The 23,104-nt window shown below is 35.4% G+C and overlaps 1 protein-coding gene across 2 annotated transcripts; it reads right to left on the bottom strand.

Moving 5' to 3' along the window:
* Positions 1-845: 845 nt before the first annotated feature.
* Positions 846-10,069, bottom strand: LOC125871595 (protein BREAST CANCER SUSCEPTIBILITY 2 homolog B-like). 2 transcript variants are annotated; one of them, XM_049552228.1, is made up of 19 exons: positions 9,916-10,069; positions 9,699-9,851; positions 8,338-9,429; positions 8,135-8,250; positions 7,893-8,047; positions 7,037-7,159; positions 6,758-6,955; positions 6,600-6,681; positions 6,458-6,508; positions 6,285-6,360; positions 6,062-6,173; positions 5,926-5,997; positions 2,772-2,970; positions 2,523-2,705; positions 2,241-2,383; positions 2,113-2,175; positions 1,814-2,018; positions 1,244-1,411; positions 846-1,166 (listed from the first exon to the last, which is right to left on the bottom strand). In XM_049552228.1, the coding sequence occupies exons 1-19, from the start codon at positions 10,049-10,051 to the stop codon at positions 1,122-1,124; spliced, it is 3,372 nt and encodes a 1,123-aa protein (XP_049408185.1). In that variant the 5' UTR covers positions 10,052-10,069; the 3' UTR covers positions 846-1,121. The 2 variants fall into 2 exon arrangements, with proteins under 2 accessions (XP_049408185.1, XP_049408184.1); XM_049552227.1 differs by having other exon boundaries at positions 847-1,166; positions 8,135-8,259.
* Between the last annotated feature and the right edge of the window lie 13,035 nt (positions 10,070-23,104).

Below are 23,104 nucleotides of genomic sequence, written 5' to 3'. Positions count from 1 at the left end.
TGCGCTTTTCATAGGGTACTTTATTTTATATGACTGATGTTGGGATTTCTACTCTACTTTGTCGTTGATTTTTCTGTCTGTCCTTGTTGGGCTTGTTTTGGATTTGTGTGGCCTTGTCGGCCCTTGATTTTATGTATGTGATATGCTTTTGTTGAGAATGTGTGAAATTAGTCATTTTATTTTTGTTTCTTGTTATTTATTTTGATCTAGGACTTTTTTGTTTTTACTTTGATATGGAGATGTTGAGTGACCATGCCCAATGATAGATAGAGTGATGACTTTCTTAGGGGCAATTCATCATTTGGTTGTGAGTATATTGATGATATGTTTGTGTGGTGAAGTCTGACTAGTCATACACTGTGAAATCTAAGTAGCCCCATATGAAGTCTGGTGATAGATTGATTGACATATTTCTTAAGGGTAAAACATCATCTTTTTGGGAGGATGTGACTTGGCTGGTACTTGCAATATAATCGTGCACTGTGAAAAATTGACCATACCCTTCGATTGAAGACAATAGTTCCCAAGGTGAGGATGCAACACCACATAAACTTGTAACATCTAAAATAACGTGTACATTGGATGAGCCAATTTGAAGTGTTTCACATCAACAATCATTCAGATTATTTATTAACATATTTAATTACTAATAGACTAATCAAAGTTATACCAATACATGTGTCCTTGACCGCATGACAATTCTACCTTTTTGCCGGCGAAGAACATGACCTGCACCATTGGACCCAGTTTATTACGTATAGTGATTAAACCTTGATTATTAATAGGGTTTATGTTGCTAGTGTAAAAAAAAAAAAAAACTTCATGATTGGGACTATAAGATAATTTGCATTTTAAGTAAATGTAGCTAGGTCCTCAAAACCATCAAATTGTATCTAAACACATAAAATTTAGGGACGGATTGATGCTGGGATGATGACGAAAACCAAAACCAAAACCAACATAACATGTTAATCGTTGAATACAACTTCATTAAAACACAACACGGTTTGATTTAGTGATAGGAACCCATGGACTACCATTTTATGTGTGCAGCACTAAAATGTGCCTTCTTTAGTTGGAGTGACAAATTGTTACCAGCCTTTCCCTGCTTAAGTTCCACATCAGCTAATTATTGATTTCACTCTTCCCCTAAGCTTTTCAAGTCTCTGCATAAAAGAAAAATACTAGTTTGAAAAAAATGCAGCTGATATGTAATACCTTGACCTGATGCCAGCATACGTACCAAGCCAGATATCTTTGCCCATCTTTCAGCAGAAGCACCCGCGTCTTTTAGATGAGAACAATCTGAATGATCATATTTTAAATAGTACGTTGAATTTTCGGTTGCTTCAGCTACCCAGAGGTTATTAACATTATCTCTTGCTCTCTTGATGACATTGCAAAAACAAACCTGCAAAAACTTCATTATTTCAGCTGGGTGCAAATAAGAGAAACACCAGACTTCATCAACATTTGGTTTTACTTTTTTACAGTACAGCCCTTTAAATTCATTAATCAGGAATACCGTGGGAGCCTCAATGACATAATTTTCAGGATGGAATACATGCAAAGACCATAAGAGAAAAATTGACAGCTTATAAAATTTGCAGTACTAAGACCCCAGCCCCAGATGCCTTTCAGCAACACACCGATTTGTTAGAGTTGAAGTTAATGGCATATCAACATATCCTGTATGGCTGAATAGAAGAGGATTTTTCTGAAGGAACAATAAGTAGCTTCCAGAAAATCAGAGGTTCGGTAATGGTGGCTATGAGGAAAATCACATACTGCTAGTAGTTTAATCCGTACTCACCGTAGATTCTACAAGGTTGGAGTTTATTGGAGCAAATGAATCTATGCATGGTGAGGTGAAACTGATGGCCATCAAGGTTTCTAATTCGTCATCAGAATCCAACATAGCTTTGGATCCATCAGCCACAAATACCCACTGCTTTGCTTGATGAGCTTCTGTATACAGCTGCCCCACAAAAACAACCACTGCAGCAATATCAAACTCCCTGAGTGAAACCAAGCAACAAAATAAGTAAAAAAAGAAGTTTCTCGCTTCGGGAGCACAAGTATTGACTTTAAGATATTCCCACCAAGACCGACCTGGAAATAGGAACTTCACCCAATTTACTCAATGAAATTGATTGGCGAGGACAGAAAGAGCTCCTGCAGGATCAGGTATCAGATGTATAAATTTGTGCAGTAAAAGAATGAAAATAGCAGATACTTACTCAAAATGTTCAACTGCCAGAGGAGACAAAGGCAGCCATTTGGATGTGGACCCTTTTGTTTGCAAGTAAAGGGTGCTAGAGTCTGAGCTTATCGGTGTAAGCCCTGTAACAGAAAAAGCTTGACCCTCTGCAAGCCCACAGTGCTATACAACAAATCAGTTAGAGATGATATAAGTACAAATTTGAGAAACATATTGGCATAATGAAAGGATACAAGGTTAAAGAAAAATATCTCAGTGCAAAATCAGATAACCAAAAGGACATTAAACCCCAATTTCATACCTGTTTCTCAGTAGGATTCCATATTGTAACTAAGCCTTCCTTTGGACAGCACTTCAATGGTGTACGTTTGCTAGTCAATCCAACAACTCTAACTCGCATAAACGGAGTGACGTCTCTTTCAGCAAGTCCAGCAGTTTCCAAAGCTTTTTCAAGAGATTTTTGCAGGTCAGACTGCCTGAATGCCTGAAAATGACAAAAAGGGGATCATGACTAGCCTCCTACGGCTAAAGCGGGTGGAAATGAACGTACCTCCAACTTCGCTTGATAGGATGAAAATAAATTCAACTGCTCTGAAGTCATCTCTGCCATCAGAAGTTCTGGTTCTGCAGCTCTCTCGAGTATCCTTAAAATCCTTGCCCCTTCTTTACTTTCATAGTCGCTTCCGATGTATGCATCTCTCTTTTCTCTTTGAGATTCTGAGACTACTCCCTCCAAAATGCTACTACGTCTACATTGACACAACTCACAAATATAGGTTATATCAGTACATATCCAGATATTCATAGATAAAATGTATCAACTAGTATTGAAACGGCACTGCATGAAAGTTGCAGTTGTATTAGAAAATACGTCAAATCCCCATACTAAGGTCTGAACCGTTCAAAGTGTATAGTTCGACCCCAACCCGGGTGATTTTGGCCGTGCCTAGGTGTATAGGTCAAGGTTTGACTGTGGGGAATATGTTGGATGTGAATTAAGGTCACAGGGGAACTCTAGCACAAAGCTAAGTTGGGGGCTTATTGACAAGCTAAGTTTCCGCATTAGCTTGGCCAAGGTCCATCTTCAAACAACTATATCTCCCTATATTGGCTTTCCAGACCCGGTATAGCCACTTTGAGTTTTTGGTAATGTCATTTGGCTTGACCAACACTCCAGCAGATTTTATGAACCTTATGAATAGGGTCTTCAAGCCTTTCCTCGACATGTTCGTAATTATGTTTCATAGATGACATCTTGGAGTATTTGCAATGCGAAGGGGAGCATGCAGATCATCTCTGAGTAGTGATGCAGACACTAAGGCACCAGCAGTTGTATGTGAAGTTCTCTAAATGTGAGTTTTTGTTGAACACTGGTGTTTCTGGGCCGTGTAATTCTGACCAGTGTATCGCAGTCAATTTTCAAAAGATTGAGACCGTGAAAAACTGGTCAAGGCCCACAATCCCTATGGAGATTCGGAGTTTCTTGGGCTTGGCAAGTTACTATCAGAGGTTTGTTGAAGGTTATCTTCTATTTCTCCACCGTCGACTAAATTGACTCAAAAGACGACTAAGTTCCAATGATCACAGGCTTGTCAGAAGAGCTTTTAGGAGTTGAAAAACAAATTGACTTCAACAAACCATAGATCGTCGGTTGAGGGAATAGGCCAGAACATTAGCCTTATAAACTTTTAGGAAGTCTGTTTTTTATTTTGAAGCTACCTGCTAACTGACTGCATTACTGCAATCTACCTACATTTTAAAAAAAAAGAAAATCAATCCTTCTATATTTATTCTGCCCTGCTTAATTTAGTTTTGTACTAATTAATATAGTATTTGCTAATATATGTTATTGCTATTGAGATTTTGGATATTTATATATGCAAAATAAATATTTTAAGTATTTGGTATTAATTGACGCCTCAATCCAAAAAGGCGAGCGGCAACGCCACGAGGCGAGGCAGACCCTTGTTGCCTTTCGCCGTCCAAAAACACTGCGCCTAACTAAGACATTGATGCTATAGAGAACTTATCCTATGAATAGATTCCCATAGCTATTATTGATCTCCAAGTCCAAAAGTTGAGAAGCAAGGAAGTGACCCCAGTTAAGGTGTTATGGAGGAATTATAATGTTGAAGAGGCTGCATGGGAGGCTGAACAAGCCACGAATTCAAAATATTTGCATCTAGTTTAAGGTCTTGAAGAAAGAGCTTAAGGTAGAATTCCTTTTCCAATACTCTATACTCATACTTAAATGTTTTATCACTGATGCTTACATATTCAAAGTCATATTTATGTTCTAAGTCTTAATACCTTCCATGATTCATGCTTATGAATTCTTTTCCGTGGCATATCCCGTCACTGATGGCAATGATAGAGTGAGTATTTGGTAAGGAAGGTAAGTTATGCGAAATAAAATCCTTTTCATGTTTTCTAAGGCTAAGAAAATCCCATCACTTTTCCTTTTTATGTTGGATCCTCTCATATTTTCCCTCTTCCTTGCATTCATTTACCTACTATTTTCCTCTGACTGCTCTGTTCTTTTTCCTAATAACATGAAAAAAAATTAGTGACTTGTTTGATGTTGTTCTCTAAGCTCAGTGCGAGTTATTTTCTTTTTGTCCTTTGCCTGACGAAAAAGGAGATACTATCCACAATGTCTTAACTTTATTTTCATGCCTCATAACAGATCCAGTATTCAATATGCTCAGAAGGATTGAATCACTATCTTAAAGCAAAGGTCAAATATTTCGATTAGTAAAATATATTCAAGTGATGGTTTCTAGGCCTTCTCATGCAATTTGTGTCTGTTACAGTTACCAAAATAATGGTAATACTAGTTGATGTAGAGCATGACTCAAACCAATTTGTGTTTTCCATTTTAAAAACTAATCTGCTATCCTATTCTAGATAGTTATTCTAATTAATAGATCGATACAGATGTCTGACCCACTGGAAATTTGATAGAAAATCACACATAATAGCAGGAAGTAAGGATCACTTTACAGAAAAAACCAGTGTGCCACTTTTACTTATGTTGGAGCAAAGAAATCATATTTATTGAATAAATCAAACGTGGACTTAAGAGTGATCCATAAGATTATTGCCATAATGTTACTAAACTAGTATCAGATGCACTGTGGTCTATGATGGGGTTGGGAACGTATCACAGGATTCAAATGAGGAAAAAGCAAGAAGCTGGCAGGAGGACACAAAGGTGAGAGTGAGTTTATTACCAAAAGATATTCAAGGAAGCATGTAATAGCATCAAACAGTGACCGAGGACAAATACACATTTTGGGTGGATATACTGGATGATTATAAAATGATACAACTCAAATGGACCACCTGAAGTAAGGGGTTTAAGGGATAAAGGTTTTGTGGGAAGCACTGAGCTATTAAATTGTTCAAAAGCTAACTAGCATTTGCTTGATGCAAAAAGGCACAGTGAGCAAAACTCATGATAGCTTTTTTCATCCAGAGTGAGGCAAAGATTGACTGCATCACTTAAGTTACTTCTTTTTGCATCTAGGTGATAGTTTCTACCAATTGAAGAAAATGTGACAGATATTTTCAAATTAAAAGAGAAGAAGTTAAAGCAAGTCTAAAAATGAACCCATAATGCAGATACCAAAACAAAAGACAGAGAGAAATCTTTTAGCAAGTTTGCAGTCAAAAAAAACAAATAGTTATTTCTTTGGTATCACCTTTCAGTAAAATACTGCATCTCTTTATCTTCCATCCGTTCAGATCTTACAACGAACCCCCGATTACTTAACCTGGATGTCATAGATTGTCATCAGAATCAAAACTATTTTTTCTTCCCCAACAACTTTCAATTACCTTTCCCTGAAGAGAACAGGATATATCCTTGAAATTACAACCAATGTTAGTGGAACAGCACCTCCACCATCCTTGATTGACATAAATGATAATGGAATACCACCACCTTTACCTAACAATGTTTACATGAAGCAAGACAGGACAAACGGAAACAGAAAAAATTATAATGGCATAGCCAGGATATTGCTGCAAGTAATCAGTTTTTGGTATTACTAATACTTACAGAAGCCCAAACGAGATGCCCAATGAGCTCTATATGTCCCATTTATATGCAGCAGTAAACTAGTCGTCCCTGACACCTGAAATTAATGTAGACCTTTAAAAATGCCAATAGAAACTGGAAAAGCCCTTGAAAGAAACAATATTTATTATCTAGAAGCTGCTAAAGGCAACAACCTCAAGAGGTGAAACAGGACCTGTCCAGCCACACAATCCAGCTCCCCAGATCTATAAATGACAAGATAAGCTGTGAGAAATATGAAATTCTGACAACCCCCAACTCAAAGAATAGACTATAACTATTAATTTAATGTGGTACCCTAAGCTTTTGACCAACAAACAGCTTTCCAGCAGCCAACTTCTTGGATAGTTGTATATCTAAGACAGCAATTATTGAATACCTATAAAACAAACAAATTCTGCATGATCAGGAAATCCAATTTATAACACAGTGATAAACATTAATATTTTTCTTACCACCCATCGGTCAGTTCAACTTTTGCACAAGTTCCATTCTCGGTCGTGCTAGATAGTGAAGATTGAGGTCCAACTGGCGAGACACAAATTGAATAGATATTGGAAACACAGAGTACCATCATAGAAGAAGGTGGGACGTCTCCTTCTAAAATTCTCTTAACTGCAGATCGATGACCATGATTTACTTCTCTTTCATATCTGTCCAAAGGATGAATTGATGTTTTTATTGTACCTGCGAGATCCAAGAGGAAATGCACAAACTGGCTGAATTACAGATACCTGTATTTTAATTCTTCAAGTACATTGCATATTGTCAGAAGTTTCCCAGAAAATTTGCCACTGTAACACCTCTCATAAGATGCAAGTTTCCAAACAATCCACTTATAGTGATTTGTAATCCACCTATTGGAATGATGAAGAATATTTGTAAGCATGTCGCATCAAAGAACAATTTAAAAGGAAGATAAACTTTTATTAGACATCAACCATATTAAACGATAGAATTGTCTTGATCTGCTCAGCAGACAAGTACACCCAGGATTATAAGTTTATAACTATATAGATCAATAAGTGGATCTAAGAGAAAGTAGCATATAAAAGTGCCAGGATATCTCAACAATGTCAGAACTGTATGCAAAAGTTATCACCAAATCGTTTTGTAGTCTTCAACACAAGCTGCCAGACACACCCCAGATGCATAATTCAATGGGTACTATTACCAACAACTATGCATACTGCTACAAGCAACAATTCTTTAGTGCAGCACTTGGAACTAATTGGTTCCATCTGATAATTCATACCGTACACCCATGATTATAGCTTTATAGATCAATCCGTGGATCTAAGGGAATGTAGAAAATACAAGTTCCTGTAACTCTCAACAATGTCAGAACAGAATGTGAAATCTATAGCCAAATAATTTCGTAGCTTCAACAAAAGCTCCCAGACACACATGCATGATTCAATGGGTACTATTACCAATATCTATTCATATTGCTACAAGAGGTCAACAATCATTTAATGCAACACTTGAAACAAATTGGTTGCTTCTAGTAATGTAGCTACTCCAACAGCAGCTATTCTGACAGCCAACAAATTTTTCTTAACGTTCTTGCAGAGAGGTATAAAAAATTACTTTTTAGAAACATATTGCATGGAAGCTCCTGAATGAGACAGCATCTCCAAAAAAGACTCTACTCCAATGCAACCTGAGCAAGATTTATCATTGAGCACATAAGTCTCAGCAGTAACTGGATTCATCCTTCTCACGTCATCTGGCAAACTCTCTAGCTGAATCTCCACAGAATATAAGAAGTATCAGCTATCAAAAGCAAAGTCATCAATCAAAGGAAACAAATTATTCTGGTCCATTCACACCTTGCTCAGGATTGATGGGGGCTTTCCAAGATACTCCTTCATATACAATCGTGCCACATGGAATGGATATCGAACTGAAACCTTTCCTTTTTGAGAGGGTGATTTTGGTGCTAAATCTGAGAACCCTAGTTAAATGATATCAAACCTATCAAAAATGATATAAGACAAGCCATAAAGAGTCTATTTACAAACTTCAAATATACCATTAGCAGCACCGGAATCGTTTCTTTTGAGAGAGTTGACGATGCTGGTGCTTCGAGGCTTCTTGAATGGAGAAACAAAACTTCCCCCGGGTTTCCTCTTCCGACCAACGTTCTGGTTTCTATCTGCAAATCCTCCTCCAATACTATTTGAGATATCCACCAAAGGGCCCCTGGAAGGCCGTTCTAGCAATTTAGGTTTTGAAGGGTTGTCATTTTCTCTAAGGTTCGTAGCTGCTGAGTTCTTATTGAAAGGCTCTCCATTCTGTGGAATACTATGGTCCAGCCTACTAGTGCGTTCTTTTGCCACAGCATCAAATTCCTTTATCAAGTTACTTGCTGGAACGAGATTCTCTGTTTTAATCGAAGACTTCTTATGATACAAAGTTGATCTCAGTGGCGATGTAAAAATGCTTGAGGACCCACAACCTTTCGCTGCCAATAAGAGGGAAACAGGAGTATCAGAGTTCAATTCTTTGGTGGAGACCTGATCAACAGATTTTTGGTCTTTTGAAAAAGAAAGCAATGGATCAGCCACATCCTTTTCATTAACAAGACAACCCAGCTCTAGATCTCCAAGCAGACTCCTTGCGCGTTTCAATGCCTCACAGGAAACTGTTATTGATCTACCACCAGCAGTATGAAACTTTATTGGAGGAGGTTTATCTGCACAATGCATAAAATCTGCTACTAACTCCTCTGCTGGACAAACTGAGGAGTTAAATTTAACATCAAACGGAGACAATGAAGCTGCTGAAACATTAGTAGACCCTGTGCTAGCAACGCCCTCTACTTCCAGAATAGGAAATGAATTCCGAAAACCAAAGAGCTCATCTGACGTTGTATTTTTCTTTCCAGAACCTGGAAATGTTTCATGGTCACCATTTTGTTCCAAGCCCAACAACGCCTTGGCCCTATTAAGACCTGTAGAAGATATATTGACTGGTTTACCGGAGGCTGTCTGGAACAACGAGTTGGACATGCTAAATTGTTTGTTCAAGCTAGAAAGGGAAAAGGATTGTGGAGCATTAAGGGCTTTCCCTGAGCCTTTCTGGAACACGGCTTCCTGAACATCTTGTCTTCCAGTTCCTATGCCTGCACAATAATTTGGTAATGCATATCCATAAAGTCAAGAAACTTGGATATGGACTCACATACTCCACTGTATCTCTAAAATTGACAAATCTAAAGGAAACAGTGTTACACAGAATAATGCAAGATTGAATTTTCAATTAATATTAGGTCAAATACTGATTCTAAGTTCTGGGTCTTATTTAAAAAAAAACCAAGTCCCCAGAAAATGAAAAGAAGATTAAAATTTTGACATAATAGATTATATTATTATGGAGGATAAAATGTGACACCTGTGTCCAAAATCGGCTTGTCTTCATCACCAAGGATGGAAAGAGCTGCTGATATGGAAGAATGTTTCACTGACACAGGTTTCCCTGATCCAGTTCGAAAAATTGGAAATTGTGTAGAAGTTGAATCAGTGTTCCCTGCTAATCTCGAACTTCCTGCATTTCAAAGCCATTAATTTAATGCTATGGCATGCAAATATTGAAGAAAACAAACAAGTACCGTGACGCAAGAGATCGGGCATGGATTGGAGCTGCTGGGGAGCTAGGGTTAAGCTCGGTTCAGTAAGAGACTCTCCATCCGAGACTTTCCATCGGAAATCATTCACCGAGACGGAGTACAACTGCCACGTCGACATCTTCCGGCAATTTGTGTGGGAAATGTTCTCAATTTTTTTATTAAAGCGGGAAAATTTGGTTTCTCTTATAAGATATACCCGCGCCAATTAAATTAAGGATCATGGGCTGGGCTGGGCTGAGTAACAAGCTACAAACTCCAAAAAAAAAAAAAAAAAAAGCCATTTCAGCTTTCGAATGAACTAGAAGACAATCCGTTTACAATTTTTTGTATTCAAATATTTGATGGAGATTGAAAATATTAATTTCTGAGAAATTTGAATGATCAAAACTATTAAATACATATTTAAGAGACAATTTTGGACCTACACTCAAATATAAGATATTACTCGGAACTTTTAAATGAGTATGTAATCATTTAAAATTTATTAAATATAAATTTATAAAATGATTTAAATTGTATTAAATTCATGATATATTTGTTCAAATAAATATTGTGTATATAAGGAAAAACTATCCATCTAGACATAATTTACTACCCTATATACATATTTTATCTCTACTTTAAAAATATTACATAGAATACCACTTTTTAATAAATGTACCATATATTTTAAAAAGTTAAATAAGATACACAATCTCTTTAAAAAATAGTACTGAATAATTATCTTAAATATATGGTATCCTTAATTAGTGGACATTAATAATTCAATTTAATTTTATCTCTTTTCAACGTTTGTATCTTATTCCCACGTGTCCCACCATTTACCCTGCTTCCTTAACCCGTTTCCCCCAATTCACAAAACAAGTTTGTATCTCATTCCCACTCCCACACGTATCCCACCATTACCCCTTCTTCATTAACAGTTCAATATACTTTTTGCATGTACAAGATTCATATCCACTGCATAATCAACATTAGTTGAAGTGGCAAAGTAAGATTTTATATAGTTATTCATATTGTATATTTGTTTTCAACCCTATATCATGTATCTTAAGCAATATTTTGAACTTTTTTAGCCGATTGATTTTGGGATTTTTACATTGTTTGAGTTTGTTATTTCTCCACTCCATTCCAAAAATATGTATCTCGAATACGTATTGATAAGGAAATACGTCTAATTATGTGTAGCTAAATATGAAATGTATCTGAAACACATGAATTTAGGAACAATTTAGAGTATCTGTCGTATCATTAATCTAAAAAAATAATAATTCAAAATTAATACCCAAGAAAAAATAGATACATGCATACTTAATAAGATACACTGATAAAAACTATATACATATAAACTAGATACATATAATCACATCTCAATTATGTGTTAGATACATCAATAATGTGTCAAAAACATAAGTCTCCACTTCTTGAAACTCTAATACTAATCAAAGCTCATATTACAGAGAGAAAAAAAATAGAATATTATTAAGTAGCTGAAATAAGTGCAAAAGGATCCAAAAACAAATTGGACCAAACGGAAACCAAAAAGAAAATAAGCTAAAACAAAAACAAAAGAAAGAAGAAAGTAAAAAGTTTAGATACACATCGAGATAAATCTGGAGAAATGAAAAAAATGATCCCATCTTCGTCCACCGGACTTTTCTCTCCTTGTTGGTTCCTTTCAATCACAGAAATTCGAAAATGAATATCATCAGCACTGAGCCTAACTCTGAGATTCAAGAATGTCTCTTCTAGCATTTGAGATTAAGAAAAGATCAAGATTGATCCCATGGTAGTCCACGATTTTCAAACTTGTTGCCAGCGAGATGAAGTTTTCAATTAGAAAACTCTTGTGGTTTGAGGATTTCATTACTTTAGGAAGATTTGTTAAAATTGATATGTTAATGAATGTGCAAATCAGTTAGAATTATTAATTAAGCCTAAATTACTCATTTATTTAAGGAAATAGGTTACACACATTTAATTCAAAATTATTAAAATATGTATCTCTTTAATTCAAACCGTTGGATACATGTATCTCGCGAGTAATGATATATGTATCCGACAGAAAAAAATATGGTATAGGATGTAGTTACCGAAACTATCTTGAATTCTAGTAATTAGGTCCTAAACTAGTGAAATTTATGTAGTTTACCCATAATATAAATGGATTAATTGTTTAAGTCCAATAAATATGAATTTAATTAAAATCTAAATTCATTTATTAGGACTAAAAATGATGAGCCCACTTTGTTAAGCCCAAAACCATTTCATTGTAGAGCCTCATTCTGGTGTCAAGTGTCAAATGACATGGGATGTCAAGTAAATGAAAAAGGTCAATAGGATAAGTCATGTCACCTAAATCTAATTAGCTAGAGAAAACCTGCTCTTATCTCTACTCCTCTGTCATGTCACTTAAATCTTATTGGTCGGGAGAAAGTTTATTCTCATCATCACTCCTCTATTCTACCTATAAATTAAATAGGGGTCCTCTTAATTGAGGAGCACAAACACATTATAATTTTAGTGCTTCGCTAGTCAAAATTAGTATAGTATAAAGATCTTTTCTACAAGGATTTACACAAATAATAATTCAATCAAATCTCCATGAGGACTAAATTATTTCGAATGATTAGATCATTGAAAGGAATATTCCCATGAAGTTGCTTCAGCATCTAAAGACTTACCAAAAACACTTGTCAAGCTTTTCTGATTTCATCTTTTGAGGAAAAGGCAATGCGGACATGAATTTAGAATCAACTTCTAGTTCTGACTTCTCATTTCCTTTATGAATTTCACTGGACTCCCCTACTACTTTTTGACTTCCTTGTGTCTCATCTTGTCTCTTTGTAGCTTCACAAGCTTTGCTTTTGCAAATATCATTGAACATTTTTCCACTTTGCAAAGTCACAGCCTTCAACTCCTTAGAGTTCTTCACTGTGTCACTTGGAAGAGTTCCAGGTGGTCTCTGGGATATCTGATTAGCAATCTTTCCAACCTACTTTTCTAAATTTTGGATAGAAACACTTTGAATTTCAAACATCTTATCATTTTTTATGATGAATGTCTTCATTAGATCTTCCAAACTTGATTGATTGCCTTGTTATCTTTGTTGATTTTGGTACCCCTGAGGTGCTTGATCTTGACCTCTAGAGTTATTTTGTTGTCATGCATTCAAACTACCATTTGATGAACTCCATCAAAATCTAGGATGTTTCTGACCCATAAAATTAAAGTTGGTGCATCTATAATAGTTTACACTATTATAATTACCAATTGTATTCACCTCTTCTTCTACAGCTTTCCCTAGCTAACATTCATGAGTCGTATGTCCATTCCCACAAAAATCACATATAGTCGGTGGTGTCATTTGAGCTCAGGCTATAGTCCACTGTTTCACATCTTTATCAATAGTTATGATCTGGACCTTCAATGTAGTGTAAGTTGATAACGCTCAACTATACTTCTTCCAATTAAAAGTGTAGGCGGTTGCTAATCAAGTACAAATCCAACGATGGGTTGGGGTCGATCCCACATGAAGTGATACGATAAAGAATTCAAGTATGAAGTAAAGAAGTGCTCTAATCTTTTGTTGAAGTAAAAGACTACGCAACATAAACTAAATCAATGAGTTTTGATGATGAATATCAAATGGGTGATTTAGTAACCAATTTTCAACAAAGGTAATTAACACGGGAATTGAACGATTAGAAAGAGGACCTTAGGAGTGTGAGCAATCAAATACTAGTTTCGCTTAATAGGTAGTTATTAATTGATTTAAGTTGTTGAATCTCAATGGGTTGGATATGTTTTGAATATAATAGTTATCTCTCGATCAACTATCATGTTTCGAGTGAATTCTCTCGAACCTCAACAAGCTTAACAATACAAGCAACCCAATTTCTTAATTAAACCCACTTTCTCAAGCTGGGTTGTAAAGATGAAAATCAATTCAACTATCAATCATTCATTCTACTCTAAGAATCTTTCTCAAGCAAGTATAGAGAGCTAAGCTAGAACCGAATTTGCAACTTCAGTTCATCAATGAAAACATGAATAAACAATTGAATCCATTTCAAAACAACATTAAATTTAGCAATTAACAATAACCATAAGCTAATTTATGTATCCGGTTATATGATCACACCCCTAAGGGAAGGGGTTTTAGCCAAACATAGCAAAAAGTAAGAAATCATTACCAAAAAGATTATCCATCCAAATTGTTAACAATCTGCAATGCTCAATGCCAAAATTAAGACTAGGATCCTAGAACCACAAATTCAAGATCCAAATCCTCTCCAAGAGTGTTCAATAATGTAAAAATATGTAAAAACCTCTCAAAACTAGGCAATACACTATGTGGGAACTCCTTTTCTCTTTTTTTTTTTTTTAAAAAGAATTTATATCTTTCCAAAAACTTCCCAAAATCTCAGCATGGAGTCCAATCAGCGATATTAGACAGGATTGCCGAACAACTCGGCGATCCGCCAAAGTGCACGTCTTCTCACCTTGAAGCTTGACTCTTGTGTGCAATTGTTTTGGAAGATTTGACGAGCTGGATCGTTGTCACCATTCCATTCAACGCGTCGCTGAAGTGTATTTTCACTCGTCGAGTTGACTTGATCCATGGGCTACTTTGCTGAAAGATTTGACGAGCTGAAGGCTCACTCGGCGAGTCGCCAAATGGCTTTTTTTAGCTCCAGCTTCTCTTTTCTTCACCTTTCCCAACTTTTTCGCTCATTTTCGCATCGTAATGTCCTTGTCTTATTCTTAAGCCTTCATTGCTACATATAAACACATTAATATTAGTTATGAGCATAAAATAAGCATTGAGGACACTAATTCATTCAATAATGAGCCCTAAATGAGTCTCATAAGTGTAACACCTCAAAAAATTGGAAAGGAAAAGTATAGAATTTTTTCACTAAAGCAGGTTCTATGAGTCTTATCTACGGACCGTAGGAAGTCATACGGACCGTAGGAAGGAAGTCGTGGTCCTTGGGTTGAGTTTTGACAATGCCAAGTCTCTAATGGTTTATCTACGAGTGATAGGATGAGACGTAGGGCATTCTACGAGCCATAGAAAGTGCCCGTAAAGTTGATTCAATAATGGATTTGAGACCTCAAGTCTACGAGAACATTTGATTAATCATAGTCTGGTCTATGGGTCGTAGAAAGGTACTCTTAGAAAGTGTATATCTTTGAGAGTGTGAGAGTTGATTTTGATTCCTTAATTCTGAAAATTTGATGAGCTTTGTGTGAGCATGAAATCATTCTTGATATGAGGGCATTTGAATACTTTTGTTGAGCTTGAATTTGCATCTGAAGCAAGCATTGTGAACTTGAGTTCTATTCGATGATGGTTAGTCATAGTTTGAAAATTGTAGTGCACAATTAAACATAGCAAGAGTAGATTGAACCTCTTGTGTGCACTCATGTTGAGTCTTGAGTAGCACTATTTATAGACATCTCTGTTGAACTATTTGATCTTGTGTTTTACTTGAAGACAAATGTTGCGCCCCGTTTTTTCGCTAAACGGATTTTGGTGCACGACCTAACAACTCTTTTGGGCTTTGGAGGATGAAGAGTCGCCACCTAACGAATTAAGGCGCGTTAGGGCACCTATCTAACCTAACTAAGTCTAGCTAAGGTCAACGAATCAGAGATCAGAGTAAGGGTTCAAGTTACCTCAAGGGGAAGGTGTTAGGCATCCCTCGAGGTCCACAAATGTCGGTCCCGGCCGTGTCTCATGCAATATGTGGGGGTTACAAATAGCAAGTATGGTCACTTCATTTATTATTTATTTAATTAGCATGACTAAGTGATAAATAATATTAAACAATTAAAATCAATTTATTTATTAATTTAATAAATTAAGCATGCAAAACTAGGTGATAACAACATTAAGCAATTAAGAGCACTTTAATTATTTTAATTAATTAGTTAAACATGCAAAACTAGGTGATAACATAATATTAAACAATTAAGGAAACTTTAGTTATTTTAATTAATTAATTGAGCATGCAAGACTAAGTGATAAACCAACAAATAAATATTAAACAATAAAGAGATAAGCGAGGAGATAGAAATTACACAAATAGATAAGCAAACAATTTTATTTTTATTAAAATACCCCAAATAAATATAATTATTATAAACAAATAAAGGAATAAAGGAAAGGGAGACTCTGAAGGACTTTAGGATCAGCACTCGACTTTCTTTATTTCGGTTGGTTTCTCGTAGGGACAGACAAAACCAACGTTTTGTCATTTAGACCGAGTCGATGTCATCATCTCCATAGGGCCTAAACTACCCCTACCCCACCACCGCATGCTTTTCGTCGCTAAGAGGTGTCTAGCGTCCCCGCTTAAGATCCAAGAGGCATTGGACTGCTATTAGGGTGGGTATAGACTAAAATAAAATATAATAGGCCCACCTAGACAACAAGTCAAACAAATAGGACGACATTTAGCACATAAAGTCTCATATTGGCCTCTAGATTTTAATTTAAACATGCTAGTAAACACACATAAAGTGAAAGGTTTCATGCTAAGTGTGTGCATACAAACAAGCGTTATAACCGGTAACAAGCAACACAACGATTAATTAATGAGAGGGCAGATAATTATGACACAAGGCAGATTTTAATTATAAACTGATTTAAATGGTGGCAAAAAGGTATCACAGATACAGGAAATAATTTTTATAACAATAGAAGGTCAAATTATTGATGCAGATATTTATCTTAAATAGCAATCAGTTTATTAAATGCAGGAATTAATCAGTAGCTAATTCAAAGTGGCGGAATTATTATGCAGAAGTTAATATTTAAAGCAGAGTTGAATTAGGGTAGCAAGTAGCATATGCAATAAATTATTAGTAGCTGAATTTGATTTTATCCGGGCAGATTAGTTTAGATAGAAATATATGGGCAGAAAAGCAATAGCCAATTATTAATGCTGAAATATTTATTCTAAGTGGCGAAGCGGTTTGATAATGCAAAAGTTAATATTTAGAGCAGATTTGGATTAGGGCAGTAGGTATTCAAAATGACGGATTTTACTAGCATGTTGAAACTAATTAAATCCTATAAAAATCTATGTGAATGACATGTTGAAATCCATTGTTATAAATCTAATTAGTTTGATCAAGTAGTTAAAGCACTACAATTATTAAAGCCTAAATATTTGAAGTAAATACCATAACTAGTCTATTAATATCAGATTAGATTGGTCGATTGACATGCTGAAATTGATGAAGTCCGATAAGCATGCTATCTTATTGATTAACATCAAAACCAACTAATTACCATGCTAAAAAAAAATTACTATCAATCTTATTAATGAAGTCCTATAGGCATGATTTCTAAGTGGTATGCTTAGATTAATTTCTGATCTTAACCATACATTTATAACTTATTTAGACCTACATGCATACATACTATAATATATTAAAATTATCTAGATCCTATAGGCATGATATCTAGAATAGCAGAACATTCCAATACGAGATATTATGATGATATTTAAGAATTTATTTTATATAAAAGGAGCTTTGGTTGAATTAGATTAAACAAAGAGCAAATATTATTTATTATTATCATTTAGAAGATGATCACGACACTCCAAAATTATTCACAAACAACCTACTATGATTAGATAATATTAAACAGATGACTAATAGCGGTAGTGATTTAATTTTTATTTATTTATTTTAGTTAGATCTAAAGCGGCGTTTTAAGCTACAAACTATCAACTAATCACAATCCTATAGGCATGCTCTCTAATAACATATAAGTTGCGATAATATAACAAGTAGCACTTAAATCCCCCCTCCCCTTAGATGATAGCCCCCAAATTATATCATATATGATAGAGAGTTAAAGTTATACAAATATTACAAGTTCAAAGAATAAATAAATAAGAGATACAACATTAATATAAACTTGAACATAAGAATCTCGTCCGGAAGTCTTTTCGAGGAGACTCTTGAACCTTTAACTCTAAGCTCAAAACCTGCTAGAGGGGATAATGAAAAATACGGGAAAGTAATAACAAGTAAAAGACAATTTAATATAGTAACATGATAAAAAAAAATATGGATACACACAAGTAACATATAGGCATGTAAGATCTAAACAAGTTGTGGAGAATATACAATCACACATCGAGAAAGAACGGGATAGGAAAACTAACCCGAATGCTTCCTTTTATTTATTAACACCCAATTTGGACTTAAGATGGCTAAGATGATGCAGAAACATAAATTAAACATGTATTAAGGATACTAACCAGTTATGCAGTAAAAGAAATCAGCAATGAACATCCCCACTTAATCTAGACCCGAACACGGCAAAATAACAAGTAGAGAGGAGCTTTTAGGTTTACCGGAAAACTTAATCTTTAAGAATAGAGAGCAATATATTTTTTAGTATTCAAGAGTAAGGCGTGAGCAAATTAGAATGTTTCTTTTTTTTTTCAATAATGAAGGGAGGAGTCCTATTTATATATTAGAAGAGGGGTATATATAAGGAATTTTATTTTTTAAGGAATCAATTAATAAACAATTTCCTTATTTTAAATGAGCTAAAAATCAGTCCACAGGCATAAGGTAAGGAAACAAATCAAAATGTTAGCTACCAAAATAAAGACTAAAAGCAAATTACTAGTACCTTATGATACGGTAAAAAAATTTACCAAAATAGAATAAGTAAGAATCTATCTATAAATAAATAAGGCAAGGATGTATTAATTTAAAATCAACACAAATAATTTTATAAGGAAAGAAATAACTATCACCGCAATTAAAACTCACATGCTTTATTTATCAATTTATATCTTGCCATAGGCAAAGAGAGGATTCCAATAAATTACCCCCCAAATTAAGCATAGACAACAACAATTTATGGAAAACTAAATTTCGTTCTAATGGCGAAAGAAAGCCTTGCACTAGTAATTAATTATTTTAGCAAATTAAGGAATTAGTCAAGATGCTAACATAATCAACTATGGTGATTATTATCAAATCAAACCCAATGGATGATAACATATATATAAGCAATTCTAAAAACGGTGATTTCAATTAAAAACTATTACTACCATATGCAATCAAATGCTAAATTTCACAAGTGTATCAACATCAAAGTCACACTCAACCATCTTAAGGAGAGCTGGAAGCATAACATATTATTTCAACACAATTACAAATACACATACTTTCGGAATTCGGAAAATCCTCAAGAACAGTCTATAAGCTCAAACAAATCCCGATTTATCTTATGCTTAAACAAGAACATAATTCTAATGATAACGATACTATAAAATTTCGTATAGAGCAATCATGTAATGATAAATTAATGATCATAATAGGCAAATTTAAGAGAATATTAAAACGAAAACGAACCCACACAGATCTGTTTAGATTTGTTTTCTCAGACGACCATGACTTCTAGCTGACCTTGCCGGAGTTTCTGCTTCAACAGACCTTGCTAGCTGCTGCTGGTGTGCACTTCGCCGGGTGCTGATGCTGCTGGTTCTCGCGGCTGCTGGCTGGAGCTGCTGCTGCTGGTCCTGCTCTCCTCGCTGGCTGCTGCTGGACGCGGTGGAGCCTGCTGCTGTTTCTGCCGGATGGAGCTGCTGCTGTCACTGGAAAAAAAAGAGAAGAGAAGAGACGAAGAGCAGCAGCAGCGAGGCTACTGCTGCTGCTGGAGAGAAGAGGCGAGGGCGAGAGAGGGACGGCTGCCACCAGCAGGTAGTGATGAGTTTTCACCGGAAAAAATGGAGATGAGAGCTGAAGGGAGGCGGCTGATCTGTTAAGAGAGGGAGAAATAATGAAATAGATTTAGGGTTTTGGTCTTTTAGATAGAAAATAGGAAGGTTATGCTTGGATGAATATGGACCGTTGATTTAAGGGGCTTGGACGGCTAAGATCTGATCTTATGGATTAAATGAGGAATGAATGGTGGAGATTAAGGGATGGGATTTTTACAACCTATGGGCTATAACTTAAATAAGATTTGAATTGATTAGAATTGAAAAGGCTAAATTGGGAATAAGAGTTGAATAGAATAGGCTATGAATTAAAGAGATTGAGATTAAAATAGGCTAAGCCTTAAATGATTTAAGGGAAGATCAAGGAAATGCTATTCGATTAATAAAATACTATATATTAAAATATTTTCATATAAATTAAACACATCTACATTTTAAAACATTTAAGTAAAGTAATTATTTCGAGTTTAACTAAGGATAAATATAATAATCTAAATTGATAATAATAAATATAATAATTTGTAAATTATGAATACTAAAATATATCATTTTTTAGACAAAATCAACTAGAATTTTAGAACTCAAAATATATTTTAAAATGCGTATTTAATCGGATAGCAATCCCAAAAGGACTAAAGGTCGATTAAAATTGGGTGTCAACAACAAACAAAAGTTTAAGTTGGGGATGTTGATGAGTCGGGGATTTCGACTCATTTAGGGCTGAATATATAAAGTTTTAGTGTCCTAAATACCTATTTTATGCTCTAAATTGATGTTTAAATGCTAACTTACAGCAATGAAGGCAAAAGAGCAAGGCAAGGACATTATCGGGAAAACATGAGTGAAAAAGCTAAAAAAAACTTAAGAAAAGCAAGGCTGATTCTCGCCAAAGCCACTCGTCGAGTGACTCTTAAGCTCACCAAAAGTTCCAGCAGGCCAACACTTGGACAAAGACAACTCGGCTATTGAAAGGGTGAATCGGCTAATGACCGACTCAATTGACGAAGGAAGTTTGGCGATAGAAGGAAAGTGTGAAAAAGCCAATTCAAGAAGGCGATGGAAAGTAGCACTTGACGAGTCGTCGATTGGGTCGGTGAAGCTCGACTTACTCCGCTGAGTGGCTCCGAAACTGAAAATCTGGAAGCATATAAATGCGATTTAAAAAAGAGAGTTTCGAAGTTTTTGGCGAGAGTTCTGAGTTTTAGAGAGTTTATACATTAGGTTTTTGATCCCTAACACTACTCTTTAAGTTTTTGACTAGAGATTTAGGTTTTGTTTGTTTTTTAACTCAATTCAAGCATTTTGGAGACTTGTGGATTGTTACCCAAGCTGATGGAAAACATAGTTGGGAACCATTTCTTGCTCTTTATTATGTGTGGCTAAAACCCCCATTCTTGGGGGGTGTGATTATGTGATTAAATGTTTCAATTAGCTTATGGGTGTTAGTATTTACTGATTTTAGTATTGATTTGAAGTGAGTTTAATTAGTAGTTGAGTTTTAATTGATGAATTGTAGTTGCAAATGTAATTCTAGCCTAGTATTTTGAGCTTGCTTGAGAAAGAGTTTTTAGAGTTAAAACTATTAATTGATGATTGTAATGATCGGGTTATTGTCGACTTAGCTTGAGAAAGTGGTTCTGAATTCAATCTTACCAATCTAGCTCGAAAGAGTAGATTAATTGAGGTATTGGGTTGTTTAACTTTGTTATGCTTGTCGAGGTTTGAGAGAACTCGTTTGATTCGTGATAGTTGATTGAGAAATGGCTATTGCACCTAAAGTCTAGCCTACCCACTAAGATTCAACGACTTTTAGTAAATATTAATCACCCACATAGCGAAATTGGCGTTCAATCAATCACATTCCCAAGGATCCTTCTTTACTTGATAATCGTAGTTGTTAACTATTCAATCTAATCCCCCCAATTGACATAAATTGTCAAACCCCTGCCATTTACTTTAATTGTTTCTAAAATGTATACTTCTACTATCAATTAGAACACTCCTTCACTTTGTAATTGAAATCTTTACTGTATCACTCCCTGTGGGATCTGTAACACCCCAGAAAATTTTTCGAACTAAGATTCGAACCGTCCTTCGTAGTGAGTGAGATTTTATCAAGGAATTAAAAATTTCTTAAGTGTTAAGGTCACTAGATATAGCACCTTGAGTTCCAAAAAGAATTAAATTGGAAATAGTAAAATTTGAAATTTTAAAAATTATGCTTAAGTAATGAGTTTTGCGTTCACTTCAAACAACCATAACTCCTAGTTCATGATGATTTAGGTGTGCTACCAGATACCGTAGGAAAGACCTGTGAATTATCTTTCCAACGCCGCCAAGTTTGCTAAGTTTTGAGGTCGGATGAGTGAGATATGGCCTTTTGAAGTTAGGCTGTCCATTTAATGAAAGTTAACCGGAAATAGTAAGGGGTATCTTGGTCTTTTCCTTATCCAGACAGATTTAATTCGTTTTTAGTAATATTTTAGAGGTCTAATCTGATTAGGTTCAGTTTTATAATTCTAAAATACACCAAGAAGAGAAAAGAAGAGAAAAGAGGAGAGGATTGAGCGTTCGTCAAAATTCTTGCGTGTTGTAGCGGATTTTCGCCATGGGTTTGATTCCTAAGAGGTATGTAAGCTTCCATAGTGTTGGGTTTGTTCACCCACACGCCAATCATATTATTTTCAGCGAAATTTCATTCTTGAAGTTGAAAGATTAGAGTTCTTGATAGGTGTTCTTGACGTTCTTTCTAAATCTTGTTGTGTTGGGTTTTTAATGATTTCTTGAGATCAAAGTGAGTGTTTGAAGGGATGTATTGAGTAGATTAGAGTGTACTTATGTTAAGTAATCAATTCTAAGTGATTGGGGAAGAAACCGTTCAATTCTAGGCGAAATAGGGTGAGAAAACGAGCAAAGAATTTCGTTGAGTTTTCTTGGGCCTGGCGTGATGCGCCAGCCAGAGCTCCCCAAACCCTCCTTAGAAGTTTAGGGGCAAGCGCCCCGCGCCACCCATAGCGCCAGGGTCGCCTGCCCCATCCAGTTTGTTGTCGGTTGCCCCGTTTGAGTTCGTTTAAAGTACACCTTCACTCTTTTTCGATTCTAACTACTCTAAACTAATTCTAAACACCTAGAAATCATTCATAACATGATAATAACCTTGAATTCATAATTCAAATTCAAGGTAGAGCTAAGAGTTAAGTTTTGAGAATTCTTTCGATCATTCTAAGAAAGCCCCTTTGAGTCCTTTTGAGGAGTCTTCTACAACTTCTAGTAACTTGTTTCAAGACTCGAGCAAGTGAGTATGAGGATGAAAAGAATGTATTCATGAGTCTGCCTTGTCATCATGAGATCCTCCATGTCATGAACCAAAACTCTTGAATTCATAATTCACATTCAAGAGAGAG

Source organism: Solanum stenotomum, chromosome 7, assembly GCF_019186545.1.
Source record: "Solanum stenotomum isolate F172 chromosome 7, ASM1918654v1, whole genome shotgun sequence".
NCBI lineage: Eukaryota > Viridiplantae > Streptophyta > Magnoliopsida > Solanales > Solanaceae > Solanum > Solanum stenotomum.
Note: the sequence above shows the minus strand (reverse complement) of the source record. Positions and strands in the feature narration are given on the sequence as shown.

Coding starts and splice junctions, on each gene's coding strand:
- LOC125871595 (XM_049552227.1), bottom strand. CDS start 10,051: ATGTCGACGTGGCAGTTGTACTCCGTCTCGGTGAATGATTTCCGATGG. Junction 9,852..9,915: donor GCCCGATCTCTTGCGTCACG/GTACTTGTTTGT, acceptor TTTGAAATGCAG/GAAGTTCGAGATTAGCAGGG. Junction 9,430..9,698: donor CAAGCCGATTTTGGACACAG/GTGTCACATTTT, acceptor ATTATTGTGCAG/GCATAGGAACTGGAAGACAA.